General features: G+C 54.5%; 5 protein-coding genes across 5 annotated transcripts; 3 read left to right on the top strand and 2 right to left on the bottom strand.

The window, feature by feature from the left end:
- Positions 1 to 81: 81 nt before the first annotated feature.
- MYCFIDRAFT_207424 (uncharacterized protein) lies at positions 82 to 1754 on the top strand (the record flags this gene model as incomplete). Its single annotated transcript, XM_007927252.1, has 5 exons — positions 82 to 93; positions 126 to 321; positions 350 to 491; positions 528 to 1164; positions 1214 to 1754. The coding sequence occupies 5 exons, from the start codon at positions 82 to 84 to the stop codon at positions 1274 to 1276; spliced, it is 1050 nt and encodes a 349-aa protein (XP_007925443.1). The 3' UTR covers positions 1277 to 1754.
- Positions 528 to 5641, bottom strand: MYCFIDRAFT_207425 (uncharacterized protein; the record flags this gene model as incomplete). The annotated part of the gene is made up of 14 exons (XM_007927253.1): positions 528 to 1346; positions 1381 to 1433; positions 1459 to 1509; positions 1534 to 1664; positions 1704 to 1712; positions 1745 to 1789; positions 1824 to 1921; positions 1969 to 2085; positions 2113 to 5019; positions 5054 to 5223; positions 5250 to 5473; positions 5511 to 5542; positions 5568 to 5603; positions 5627 to 5641. 14 exons carry the CDS (start codon positions 5639 to 5641, stop codon positions 1299 to 1301), a joined length of 3936 nt encoding a protein of 1311 aa, XP_007925444.1. The 3' UTR covers positions 528 to 1298.
- Positions 5642 to 6196: 555 nt separating this feature from the next.
- On the top strand, positions 6197 to 10320 carry MYCFIDRAFT_88620 (uncharacterized protein). The gene is made up of 5 exons (XM_007927254.1): positions 6197 to 6377; positions 6583 to 6766; positions 6873 to 7140; positions 7193 to 9424; positions 9478 to 10320. Exons 1-5 carry the CDS (start codon positions 6226 to 6228, stop codon positions 9657 to 9659), a joined length of 3018 nt encoding a protein of 1005 aa, XP_007925445.1. The 5' UTR covers positions 6197 to 6225; the 3' UTR covers positions 9660 to 10320.
- Positions 10321 to 10574: 254 nt separating this feature from the next.
- MYCFIDRAFT_41408 (uncharacterized protein) lies at positions 10575 to 11329 on the bottom strand (the record flags this gene model as incomplete). The annotated part of the gene is made up of 3 exons (XM_007926009.1): positions 10575 to 10781; positions 10859 to 10992; positions 11296 to 11329. The coding sequence occupies 3 exons, from the start codon at positions 11327 to 11329 to the stop codon at positions 10575 to 10577; spliced, it is 375 nt and encodes a 124-aa protein (XP_007924200.1).
- A 302-nt stretch (positions 11330 to 11631) lies between these two features.
- MYCFIDRAFT_182476 (uncharacterized protein) lies at positions 11632 to 12435 on the top strand (the record flags this gene model as incomplete). Its single annotated transcript, XM_007927255.1, has 1 exon — positions 11632 to 12435. One exon carries the CDS (start codon positions 11632 to 11634, stop codon positions 12433 to 12435), a length of 804 nt encoding a protein of 267 aa, XP_007925446.1.
- Positions 12436 to 12562: the final 127 nt, after the last annotated feature.

The raw sequence follows: 12562 nt of genomic DNA on the forward strand, positions 1-12562 counted from the left end.
GGAGGCAGTAAGCGCGTCGCACTGTCAATGTTTTCGGAGGAATTCATTAGTGATCGAGAATAATAATGCCAGTCGCTGCATATGCTATATATAGTGTGAGCTGTCTGTGATATCTACGAAACAAGGTCCGTGGTTCGAGGACTCGAGGAGTAAGACCACAACATGGCTGGATCTTCTCCTTTGGGTTAGCGGCATCTAAGCGAGACCGGACAATCATCGACGTCACAGCCGGTACAGGCATGCAACTCCGGTCGCGTTTCCACGAACAACTTTCACGAAACTCCTCCTCAACAAAGTCGCTGTCCGCTCTAAGGCATGATTGTGCGATCATGCGTTTCGCGGCGGACAGCAACACCATGTCCCACCTTCATTCGGCATTTCCACGCATCAGCCGGCCTGAACGCTGAACTATCGAACCACTATGAGACCCTTGAAGTCCCCACGAATGCCACGCCAGCAGAGATCAAGAAGTCGGCCTTGTGCATCATCTTGTTGTATAAAGCACCTGACTAACCGATCACCCACAGATCCTTCTACAAACTCTCCAAAGCCAACCATCCCGACCTCCACCCCAACGACCAAGCAAAATCACAACGCTTCGTAAAAGTCAGCCAAGCATACGCAACCCTTGGATCCGCAGAAAAGAAACAACGTTATGATCGCGCCTTCTTTCGTCAACCGGCTCCAACATCAGGTGGAAGAGGAGGCGGATATAGCACACCTCAAGGCTCACATTCTTCCTCCCAAAGTGGCCCCGGCGGTCGCCCCGCCTCAGGTCTAAGCCGTCGAAGAACACAATTCAGAGGTCCACCACCCTCGTTTTACAGAAGTGGAGGCTGGGGCGAACAGAGCGAAAAGAGGCGCGAGAACGCTGAGAAGGCGTCACATACTTTCGAAGCTAGAGGGGAGTCGGCGTCTGGGCCTGGAATGGGACCCGGAGGTTTTGCGACGGGCTTCGATCATGATGTGCCGCATTTCGATCGCGCTGGACATTCTCGTACGCATGAGAATTTGGGGAATTTGAGTGAACGGCGACAGGCGAAGAGGAGTAGGAAACAAGGGGCGAGTTTTCGGGAAAGAGAAGGTGCTGAGGGTGGGAGTACGTTGTTGAGTTTTTTTGTCGTGGGTGGGACGTTGCTTGGTGTAGTTGGAATTACGGGCATGGTGGTTGGAGGACCGACGAGAGGGAAAGGGGATGTTTCCCCTGCTAAAGCTGCGCAAAATGACGGCTAGGTTTCGACGAGATATGGATGATACGGGAAGATTTGGACCTTGATTGATCTATACGACACGACAATCTAGCTGATGTCACGCTGTCGCATCGGCGACTCCATCACTCTATATTTCTGGTCGGAATGCCGGACATGACCACTTTAAAACACATTGAAAGAGAGGATCATTCATATCTTGGAGCGAAGGCCGCAGAGGACAGCCTGAAAAATAGAATTTAGACAGCACTGGACCAGTCGGGTGCTGATACTTTCGCGTCTAACGTCCAACTTACTCTCGCTCAACGACAACGACATATTTCACATCGACCTGGGTCCTGAATCCACAGACAGCGTTTGCTCTCAATCCTGACCGAAGTTGTCCGCGCAGAGCGATTCCAATGAAGACCACCACACGCATGCAGACGAGGAAAAGGGCCGACTGACTGACAGAATCTTGACATGAGAAGTTCTTCTTAATCCTTCAAGATATACTCGTCTCGTCTCGAAAATGCACATACAAGAATAATACCTACTTCTTTCTATAAAATCCCTCCCCTCCCTCTCTCCCTCCTGCTTCTCTTCTCCCCATTATCCTAAACTTCATCTCTCCACACAAGTCTGTGCAGCTCGGGGTCCTGTATTCCTGGCGAGCGCGCTGCTAGTTTCATTCCTCGTCCGATCAAGGCGTACTCCTCACCGTAGTAGGAGAGCTCTTCGGCACATCTTTCCTACTAACGCACCTAGCCCTCGAAGCCACAGTACTCGAGGCCAAAGTACTCCTCGGCTTCTCATTGCCCACTTCTCGAAAAGGATCGTAACCAGAATCGTGACGGTCGGGAGTTGTCGTTACTACGTCTTCTGCTTGCCGCCCATTCTACGGCGCGGCTTCAGTTGGCGGAACTTCTTCCTTCGCGTCGACGAAGCCTTCGTTCTCGGGTGAGCCCTCTTGTGGTGTCGCGCCGTCGTCGGTCTCGGGGGCTGCTTCAGAGGCCTCGCCTTGTGCAGCGGCAGCGGCAGCTTCTTTCTCGGCCATTTGCCTAGCTCTTTGCTGTTGCCAGAGAAGGACTTCTTTTCTGGTCTGCTCTTCGCGCTGTTGCCGGACTCTCTCGACTTCTTCGACGCCGCCGGACTTCTTCAGCTTGCCTTCGTCAACGAATTTGCCAAGTTCACGTTGGAATTCTCCGCCTTTGCGATTCTCTAGCTCCTTCTGTCGATTCCTCTCGGCGCGCTCTATGGCTTCCAGTCGCGATTCGTGGTTCGGCTGTAGAGCTCTGACTTCACCGAGGACACCATCCTTGGCTTTGTGAGGATCAGCACCCTGATCTAGAGCCAGAGTACGAGATGTGGAGCGGACTCCTGGAGTGGGAGCACCGTTCGGGTTTTGCAGATTTTGTTGCCTGGTCGCCTCTTCAACAAGCGCGAAAGTCTGGCTAGCCTTCTCAAGATCGTCTTCAAGATCAGCGGCAAGCTCTTCTTGCATTGTAAGCAGGTCACGGTCATCGCAAACCACTTGCAATTCTTTCTCCCAGATTTTCGTCCACACTGGCTTCTCACGTTTGAGGAATTCCTGCAGCTTCTTGAGATCTGCAGTCGCGGTGCTAATGTCTTTGCTGACACTCTCAAGCTGTCTAGGTAGAGGTCGCACGCCACGGGTAACGACATCCTTTCGAAGATCCTCGACGAGATCTTGCAGGTCATCGACCTTATTGACGATCCGCTCGCTGTCGTCAGAGAGAGTCTTCTTGCCGTTGTTGACATAGGCGCGGCCAGTATTCTCGTCCATGTCAGGGATCGTGGTATCTGCAGCAGCCTTCTTGACAGTTGCGGCCTTGGATCGGATCGTGCTCATCGAAGCTTGCATGTCCGAGACGAAGGATTTGTAAGTCTGTCTGACAACAGCGAGGTCGCGGCGCAGTCCTTGCACTTCCTTCAATTGGCCGGCCAGGTCTTTATTACCAGTACCACTATTAGCTCTTGTTGGCGAGACGACAGCAGGAGGAGGCGCTGCAGCGATACTGGCCAATTCTTTAGCGGTATCCTGCTGGCGATCCGAGACACGTTGCAAAGCAGTCCGCTGATCGTCCACGCCGGACTTGATATCCTCCACGATTCGGCGCAAGCCACCAATGCCATCATCAATGTGCCGCTTCACTTCGTCGAGAGCCTCAATGTTCAATACCAAAACCGACCTTTCCTTGACATCGTTGAGATCTTCAAGCTCATGCCTGACACCGGACACTGGATCCTGGATGTATATCTCTGGCAAGTCGACACCATGGTTGTGAGTATTCCAGGCGAACTTTTCGATAAAGGCCAGCTGAAGCCGCGCAAGAGTCAGATCACCACCATCAGGAAGTACGAACTTCTTGATTTTGCTCTTGTACTGTAAGAATAGAGTCAATTCTTTGCCGAGCTGCGGCGATCCCTCGGGAACATATTGAGACACTGGCGGTGTGTAGTCACGACCTTGTCGTCCCGAATCTCGATTGTACCGCTTCAGCGACGTGCTGGTAGTTGTAGCTCCGGGTGCGGCAAAAGAGCCTGCCGGGGCGAAAGGTTCGCCAATGGGGCCGTTCAACGTTGCACTCGGAGCTTCTTCACCTAAAGGCGCAAAGGGCGTACCCAATTTGTCCTCGGGCGTCTTCACGATTTCACCATCCAGATCCTCCCTCGCAGTAGGCTTGCCTTGTGCTGCTGGGTCGTCCAGCTGCGAGCTCTCCTCAGATATCCGCCTTACCTCGTTTTCTCGTGCCGGAGAAGAGTCAAAGCCGGTTCTCTGGTTCCGTGATCGTGTCCGGCTGTGCAAGACACTACCTCGCGAGCGGACGGCATTCAAAGACTCACGCACATCCCGACCTCTATTCGGTATGGGTGAGTTCTGAGCGGGAGGTATAGCGGGAATGCCATTCATCATGCCTCCCAAATGCTTCGATATCTGGTACGCTGAAAATCGTCTTGACGCTCTCCTCTCCAAGTCTCCCCCACGTTGGAGCGCCGACAAGGCATCGTTCTGCTTCGGTGGTGGCTTCGGCGGTTCTGGCGAAGACTGGTCTCTTTCCACATTATGGTTCGTAGGCATCGTATCGCTTTCCGGGTAGGGCGCTATCACTGGTATATTCTGGAGAGTATCGCTGGATACTGACGATCCCGAAGCTGTAGACATGGTGTCCGGTCTGCCTGAAGGGTGGCTGACGCTGTTCTGTGGGCTCAGAGCGTGTCTTTGAGGTGACGAAGTCCCGCTAGCAGCGCTCGTTGTCCGTGGAGGCAAATCTGGTCCTCCGAGATCCCCACTTCCTTGCCTTTGCGCAAACGATCTGCTGCTCGAGTGTCGTGTCGGTAGATGGTCCAGCTGTTCCGTCAAGTTTGTCTGCACGCTCATAGTGCTCGCTGTCGATGCTTGCCTCGGTGGTCTGCTGCTGCTGCTGCTCGATTCTCCTCCGTCTCTATTGCTTCGCTGCCTCAACCTCTGCTGTTTCTTCTTCAAGCCATGCAGCAAGTTTATTATTATATCTCTTATGCGTGGCAGATACTTTTCCAAACTCTGCTGACTTGCATCCTGACTCAAGGTATCCTCCAATATAGATCGTAAGAGATCTGGGACAGGACCAAGGTCGGCGGTGTCGACACCAATGGCGTTGAATGCCCTGCAAGCGATGTTGAACTCATAGCCCAAGCGCACGTATACGTCCGACACTTGGCCCTCGGTGGCGCGTCCAGTCGACCACATGGTTAGCGTTTCGAGAAGCTGCTTGGTGGCGACAAGCAGATGCGTTACCGACTTCTCGATGGTGGACAGTTGCTGTTGCGGCTGCGGTGCAATTTGTCAGCGCCGTGTCCTGCACAACAATAGTATGGTATATTCTCACATTTGGTCTGCTCCTGCTGCCCGACGAGCGGGTTGAGCCTCCACTACCTCTTGAAGCGCTGGGAGCATCTTCAGGGCCTGCAGGCATAGGCACAGGCATGGCTGCGGTCGCTGTCGCTGTCGCCGGGTTGCCGTTCATCGTTGGTGCTGTGCAGCGGCGACGCGCTCAGCACAAGGGCAAGTCTTCAGCAGGTGTGCGCGTGGCTCGGTGGATGTGTCGGCTGCCGTGGCCGTGGCCGAATGCGCGTGGGCGTGGGCGTGGGCGTGGGCGATGGTCGACTGACTGTGGAGTGGAGGTGACTTGACAGCGAATCCGACGGCGCGGCGATGCTGCCCTCGAAGCTGGCCTGGCCTGGCCTGGCCTGGCAGTAGTTCTATCCTGGGCTTTCGGAGACGCCTGTATCAAGCATTCGACAACACACATACACACACACATACGGAGGACGTCCCAGCGCAACGCAGCGTGCTGCATCGATGCATGCCTCCGCTACGGCAGTCGAGATAGCCTTCTGCTGGCGAAACTCTGCCTCACGTGCACGCACAAATCAACTGCGCTACCTGGCATACGCCTCGTCTACGGAGCTACCTTAAATCGTGCTTAAACTGTCGTCGCTCCATCATCACATGTGCCCAGCAATAATAATCACAGCACTGCCTCGTGCGTCTTCCCTTCTGCACCACCCGTATTCTTGTTTCTATCTTTTGCAGCCAGCCGGCGCCGCTGCCACTCATCAAGCCTTCTGAAAGCGCGCCCGCACCCGGCAAGGATCGCGATCAGCGCCAGCGCCCAATCCGTCCTAGTCGGCCGGGCCCCAGCAGCTCCCAATCCAACTACTGCTCGACCACCACCACCGCACCTGCGCCTTCGCCTTCGCCTTGCTTCCATATACCGCTCCGCCCAGGCGACATCGCTCCCTCCCCTCCCCCTCCCCTTCTTTCTTAGCAAAGGCATTGGGAGCGCGGCGTTATTTTCGTGCTTCAGGCGACGCGGTAGCGAGGCTCTCGCCATCTCCGCTCCCCAGCGAGCGAGAGCCAGCTTGTGCGGCGCAGTCCGACACCCTCCATCCCAGAACACACTCACTCACCACCTCACCTCGACTCTGCACCTCCCACGCCCGCCCGCCGTTCCTCCATCGAGACGCCGCCACCATGGCCGCGACCGTGAACGGCCGAGACCCTGTCAAGCCTGCCGGTAACCCTCCCGCCGCTTCAAAACAGCAATTGAAGGGTACCGCACCCAGTGCTAGAGCTCTCGACGGCGCACGCAAGCAGGCACCCAGCCCTGTCCATGCACAGAACAAGTGAGCTCTCCCAACACAGATTACCACCACACTCACCCTTCACGCGACATCACCGTCGTCGCACGTGCCCTCCCATCCTCTCACCCTCCCGAGTCACCCACATGCGCACATGCCTCAGGCACTTCAACTTTCACGGCAGTGTCACTCTCGAAAAGCAATACCACCACACCAAGCACTACATAATACTGACCTGAGATTGTAACAGAAAGCCACAAAATGCCTGGTCGAAAGGCGCACCTGTCATTGGCAACCGCACCCCTTCCGCCGTAAACGGCGCCCAGAAGCCTCCACCTCCCGCTCCGGCAGTATCGCACGCGAAGAGCTCTGTAGATCCACATGCGGACAAGCACGCACATGATCGTGCTTTATTCCTCTTCTCGCAGTTCGTGGTACGTACACAATTGACACCCAAGGCATTGTAGCTTGGAGAAATACTCTCCTTCAATACGCACCGGTGGAAGAGCTTGTTGAGGCATGTTCACTGACACACATCAGGGCAAGGATGTCACGCTCACGCTGAAAAGCGGCGAGCAATTCACTGGCGTGTTCAGTGGTGGGGCATTCGATGGCCCAAAACCCCACTATCTCCTGAAAATGGTGCGACGAACACGCCTACCGAACAGCCAGCAAACGAATGGTGACGTCCAACTTCCACACGACTTTATTGGTGAAGGCGATGACCATGCAATGAGTTTCGATATCGACGCAGAAATCAACGTGAAGGAGGTCGTTATCGCGACCTCTTCGGCTCCACAACAGAACGGTATGAAAATACACATGTCCATGTCGGAAGCACCTCACTGACTTGTCTTCAGGCTCTGCTGGATCGTTCATGACCGATGCGCAGATATCTGCCAAAGCATATCGCGAGCGTGAACTGCAGAAATGGGAGCCAGGTCCAGACACCGATGTAGACCTCTCGCTCGAGGCCAGTGGCTCACGTGGAGATACCGAATGGGATCAATTCGCGGCCAACGAGAGAATGTACGGGGTTTCGTCTTCATACGACGAGGATATCTACACAACATCGATTGATCGAAACAACCCCGAGTACAAACGACAGGTTGCAAAGGCAGAGCGCATAGCTCGTGAGATTGAGAACTCGGCTCCAGCAAACGCACATGTCGCAGAAGAACGACGCCAAGACGCTTATCGTGGTGATGATGCCGGCGACGAGGAAGAGAAGTACTCGGGAGTGGCACGCGACAGCTCGTCCTTGCCCAAAAGGGCCCCTGGTGCATACGTGCCGCCATCGCAGCGTCCGATCACTGGTGCTCCATCGGTACCTGGCGCACCTTTTGATCCAGCCATCATTTCCAGCCAGATCAAGGCCGCGGCCGCGCCCGCACCCGCACCTGTAGCAGCGCCTGCTAAGCCAGGACCAGAACAGCCGAAGCCTGCTGAAAAGGCTGCTCCGGCTACGACAGAGACCTCCAAGGCAACATCCGCAGCAGTAGCCACTTCGTCCGAGCCTCCAAAGAAGAAAGAGAGCACCACAGAAGACCGCGTTCGAGACACAGCCGATGCCTTCAAGCAATTCGCCAACAACGAGAAATTACGACTTCGTGCTGCTCAGGAACAAAAACGGGTCAACCAGCGCCAGGAGAAGAATGTCAAGCTGAACGATCTCAAGAAGTTTGCTGAGAATTTCAAGCTGAAAAGTCGTGTGCCGGATGACCTGGTACCTATCCTTGCCAAAGACCGGGAGAAGCAGCTTGAGATCCAAAAGAAGGCAGACCAAGCTGCGAAAGAAGAGGAGATCAGAGCGAAGGACAAAGATTCCGAGAAAGCTAACAGTGTCACGGCATCTCCAGCTCCATCTAGCAGCGTTTCGCAGGCGGCACCGACACCATCGACCGATTCAAGAGCACCATTCAATCAGCAGAATCGGACTCGCGTGGGCCAGCAGGCTCGACAACAAATCCCGCCGGGACAATCTCCAGCAGGCATTCCTCTCAGCCAGCGCCTTCGCAACAATCAAATGCACTTCAATGGCAGAGCTGGTATACAGCCGCTACCCGCAGAGCTGCGCATCCCTTCAGGACCTCCACAACCTACGGGCGCCGACATGCCGATGAGTCCAAACTCTGCTACCAGGCTCAATGTCAATGCCAAATCGTTCGAGTTCCGTCCCGGCGCGTCAGCTTTCACCCCAACGGGCACCTCGCCAAGCCCGCAGAGAAAGGAGACGGAGGAATTGGTGTCATTCTTCAGCAAGGGCAAGAAGAAGGAGCCTAAGTCACCGACTGGATTTGTTGATGCCGTCAAGCGCATGGCAGAAGCTGACTATCCGGAACATCTTAAGGTGGCTATTAACAAGAACGGTGGCGTTCCACAAGCCTTCAGCACCCAGCCGACGTGGTCGCAACCCAAAGAGAGGGAGAACACATCTCACGAGAGTGCCTATCCAAAGGCGCAAGCACCGAGCTCTGGGCCTTCGCCGATGCATACGCCTAATCCGGGTCAGATGCCTCATGCGCATCAATTGCCAGCTCATATGCAGGGTCCACCAACGATGCCCGGGCCTAACCAGCGGCAGCCATTTTACGGGCAGCCTCAACATGGCCACGGACACGCTCCATCCTTCGATCCACGCTTGCAGCAACAGTTTGGACCTAATGGATCCGTACAAAACTCGCCTCGTGTGCAGCAGGTGCCGGCTGTGCCTTTCAATGGTCAGATGCCTCCGATGCAGATGCAACAATTTCCTGGCCAGCCTATGCCACAGTACGGCATGTCTCCATCGATGCAGTATCGACAGATGGCTCCTCAAGGCACACCGATGATGATGCCAGGCGGACCACAACCGCAAATGATGCCAATGCGGCCCGGCTTTGGTGGACCACAATTCAATCCACAAATGGGTGGCGGCCACATGATGGTACAGAACCCGTCCCAAGGCTACCAGAATGGGCCTATGCCACAAGGCTACGGCGGATCTCCAATGCCACCTAACGCACAGCCTCATATGCCACACATGCAACCCCACGGCAGCTTCTCCGGCAGTCCAAGACCTCACATGATGTCTCATCAAGGCTCGCACCAAGGTATGCATTAGTATCACCTATGGCTTGAAGACAACGAAACTGACAGATTTCAGGTTTCCAACCGGGCATGCCAATGCAGCCACACTTTGCTCCATCTCCAGGCCAATACCCGCACCACATGCAGCACCGCGCTATGAGCAGTGGATATCCTCAGATGACCCCAAGACAGCAGGCAGCTGTTCCACACCAACCTAGTCCAGGAATGGGCGTTGCGCAAGGCGATGAGGGCAAATGAGCCATGCAAATATTCTTTCAAAAATGATCTGGACATTGGGAACAGCAAATCTTCCGGGCATGATAATACTTTTATTTGATTGAGATGGATGTATATTCCCGCATCTATGGACCATATGGTTGTCGCAGTGCTGCTTGGCGAACGACATGAGCTGCGATCGTGCCAAAGCTCCACACGGACAGCACAGAGCCCGCTGAACCTCGCCATTTTGGGTGAATATGTCAAGGCAGGATCTCGCCGCGTCTGGATCAAAATCGCACAATCTACGCGGAAAGCAGCCGCCTTGGCTACCCGTGCTCTGATCGCATCGCAACGCTCATGTCTTCGGCCCTCTTGGAGCACAACAAAGTCAAGCGGCATTGCTGCCGTGCTACACTAGATCATTCCCTGCTGATGCCACCTGGCCTTTGGGTTGTCCGCAAACAGATAACGTGGACGTGGTTCAAGCCAATGATGTAGTAGGTGTCTGGCAATGGGCCTGTATCCGCTAGTTATCAGGCAGGTGGGCGGAGAGAAAGTGGAAAAAGTCAAAGAACAGATTGGGTCAGCGAGAGAAGTGGCTTCAAAGCTTCACTTGGAGGAGGTGGTGCAAGCGTAGAGGAGTAGACAGGAACTGCCAAAAAGAAAAAAAAAAGTTTGAATAGTAACACGATTCACCGCTATTCCGGCATGCCACAGAGCCAACGTGAAGCTAAGTATCTATCCGACCGTCATGCGTGTGTACATTTATATGCATATCATGTGCAGCAGTACTGCTCATCAAACATTGTTGCTGCAATCCTGACAGCTGAACAGAAGACCTGGACCACAGGCCTCGATCTCCGCTCATGCACTGTCCGCTGCGCCCACTTCCCGAGCGCCTCTCTCCTCTTACGCACATTCTCCCACACCTTCTTTTGTTGTATGTCCACCTCTTCAAGCAGTCCCCGTAAACCTCAAGACAAAATTCACAAGCACAGCCCCCAACAACGCCACCGCCAAAACCGTAGGACCAAACCTATCATCAAACCCTCCCTGACCTCGCATTCGAATGGATTTCGCTCGCCAATGAAATGTCACTAAAGCGTAGAGCATGGCTGCTACGGCTACGAGGGTGAAGAGGATGGCGGAGATTTGACCGACCTGGTGAACGAAGGAAGTGAGTAAAAGTAGGGCGCAGGGACTAAAAGGGTAGGTATGGAGGGAGGATTTTCACGTACTGTATCTCCGAAATTCAAAAGTCCCATTGCTAGACCTCCTAGAATTACGGTGAAGTTTAGCCATGAGAGGAAGGTGCGTTCGTTTGCGAAGAAGACTTTGGGTTCGATGCGGGTGGGGAGGGCGATGCGTTTTCCTGGTGGGAGGGGTTAGTATTGTGGTCTGTGTTTCTGCTTCTGCTTCTGCTTCTGGGGTTGAATGTGAATGTCCGAGGGATTCGGTCGTGGAATATCTGGGGGATGTTGTTGGTGAGTTTGAGGGTTTTGCGAAGGAGAGAATGGGCCAGCCAGCCATGCCATGCCATGCCAGGTTGAGCTGAGTGGGGTTTGGGGTTCGGAGAGGAGTTTGCAGTGAGGAGGAGGGAGGGTTGAAGGGCCAGTGGGAGTGAGAGTGGGAGTGGTGAATGGTGAATGTTCAGGATCGGGTATTGGAGACTTACCGGGAGCAGTCTGGAGGAGTGGTTGAGAAGACATGTTGGCGGTGGTGTTGTTGATGTTCGGGTGTTTGTATTCGATGTTTGTGCAAGAGGCTTTCGCTCGTGGCCAGGAGTTTCTCTCAGATCTCAGTTGTTCGTCGTACGATGGTATGGTGGTGGTGGCCTCTGAGCTCCGCAGCCTTGGCTCGGGGATGTCAATGGCAGTGGAAGAGCTTGTTTTCTGTGCTGCTTCGGAAGTCGTGAAGAAGCTCGTCACAAGATGCACGCTGATCCGTCGCTCACTCTGATTGGACGAAGCTCAGGCCAGCAGTGAAATGCGATTATGCGAGTTTATGCGAAATGCGGGGGGTCTCACATCCCCGTCAGATCTCGCATGCCAAGAGAGACGGCAAGGGAAGGAAGCATCAGGCCGACGCCGACGCCGACGCCGCCGAGCTCAGTGCCAATCTATCGGAATTCCACTATGCACAATCTCGCCTGCCTGTCTCTGCCTCTCTGCCTGCTGCTGCTGCTGAAACTCGACTGATACATCACGCTACAACAATCACAACTACCTCTCGACCATCTCCAAAATCATCCACCACTCACTCCATCACAGGAACACTCTCCAGTAACCCGAAAAGAAGCAATGGCATCCAACTGTGTACGCGACCCGCAAGGCTGCTGCTGCTGCCACCACCACTCCTCCTCCTCCTCCTCCTCCTCCCCATTCTCCACCACCACCAACACGCCTCGCTAACGATATACTTCTCAAACCAGCCAATCCCCGTGCAACGCCTCAAGCAAATCTGCAACGACGCCTGCGACGCCGCCATAAGCTCTGCGTCCGTCTACGAACATTCCCAAACCCAAGCCTGGAACAACGCCATCATCGGCAACATCCTGCAACAACTAATCTCAGAATCCGACAACACGCCCCCAAAACACAAATTCATCGTCAACACCACCATCATCCAACACTTGAGCGATCCACGGCCGTCGGGAGAGAATGCGAGCGAGAAGAAGGTGGGCAGGAGGGGAATGCATTCTGCGAGTGGAGCTTTTTGGAATAATGAGAAGGATGGCATGTGGAGTCATAAGTATGAGGGAGGGGAGGGGAAGGGCATGGATATTGTTGTGTCGGTTATGTGGGTTGCTGTGTGAGTGAGGACAGCAACAGCAATGCCATGTGGACGCGTGATGAGCATGAGTGTGAGCGAGACGATGAAGACATCATTATTCGACAGTGTGCGATTGTGATCCGTGGAGCAAGCAAGGCGTTTGAGAGGAT

The sequence above is a fragment of the Pseudocercospora fijiensis genome, assembly GCF_000340215.1.
Source record: "Pseudocercospora fijiensis CIRAD86 unplaced genomic scaffold MYCFIscaffold_3, whole genome shotgun sequence".
NCBI lineage: Eukaryota > Fungi > Ascomycota > Dothideomycetes > Mycosphaerellales > Mycosphaerellaceae > Pseudocercospora > Pseudocercospora fijiensis.

Excerpts from the sequence above, each read along its gene's own strand:
- MYCFIDRAFT_88620 (XM_007927254.1), top strand. The coding sequence starts at position 6,226 with ATGGCCGCGACCGTGAACGGCCGAGACCCTGTCAAGCCTGCCGGTAAC. Across the intron at positions 6,378-6,582 it reads CCTGTCCATGCACAGAACAA|AAAGCCACAAAATGCCTGGT; the intron begins GTGAGCTCTCCC and ends AGATTGTAACAG. Across the intron at positions 9,425-9,477 it reads TCATCAAGGCTCGCACCAAG|GTTTCCAACCGGGCATGCCA; the intron begins GTATGCATTAGT and ends GACAGATTTCAG.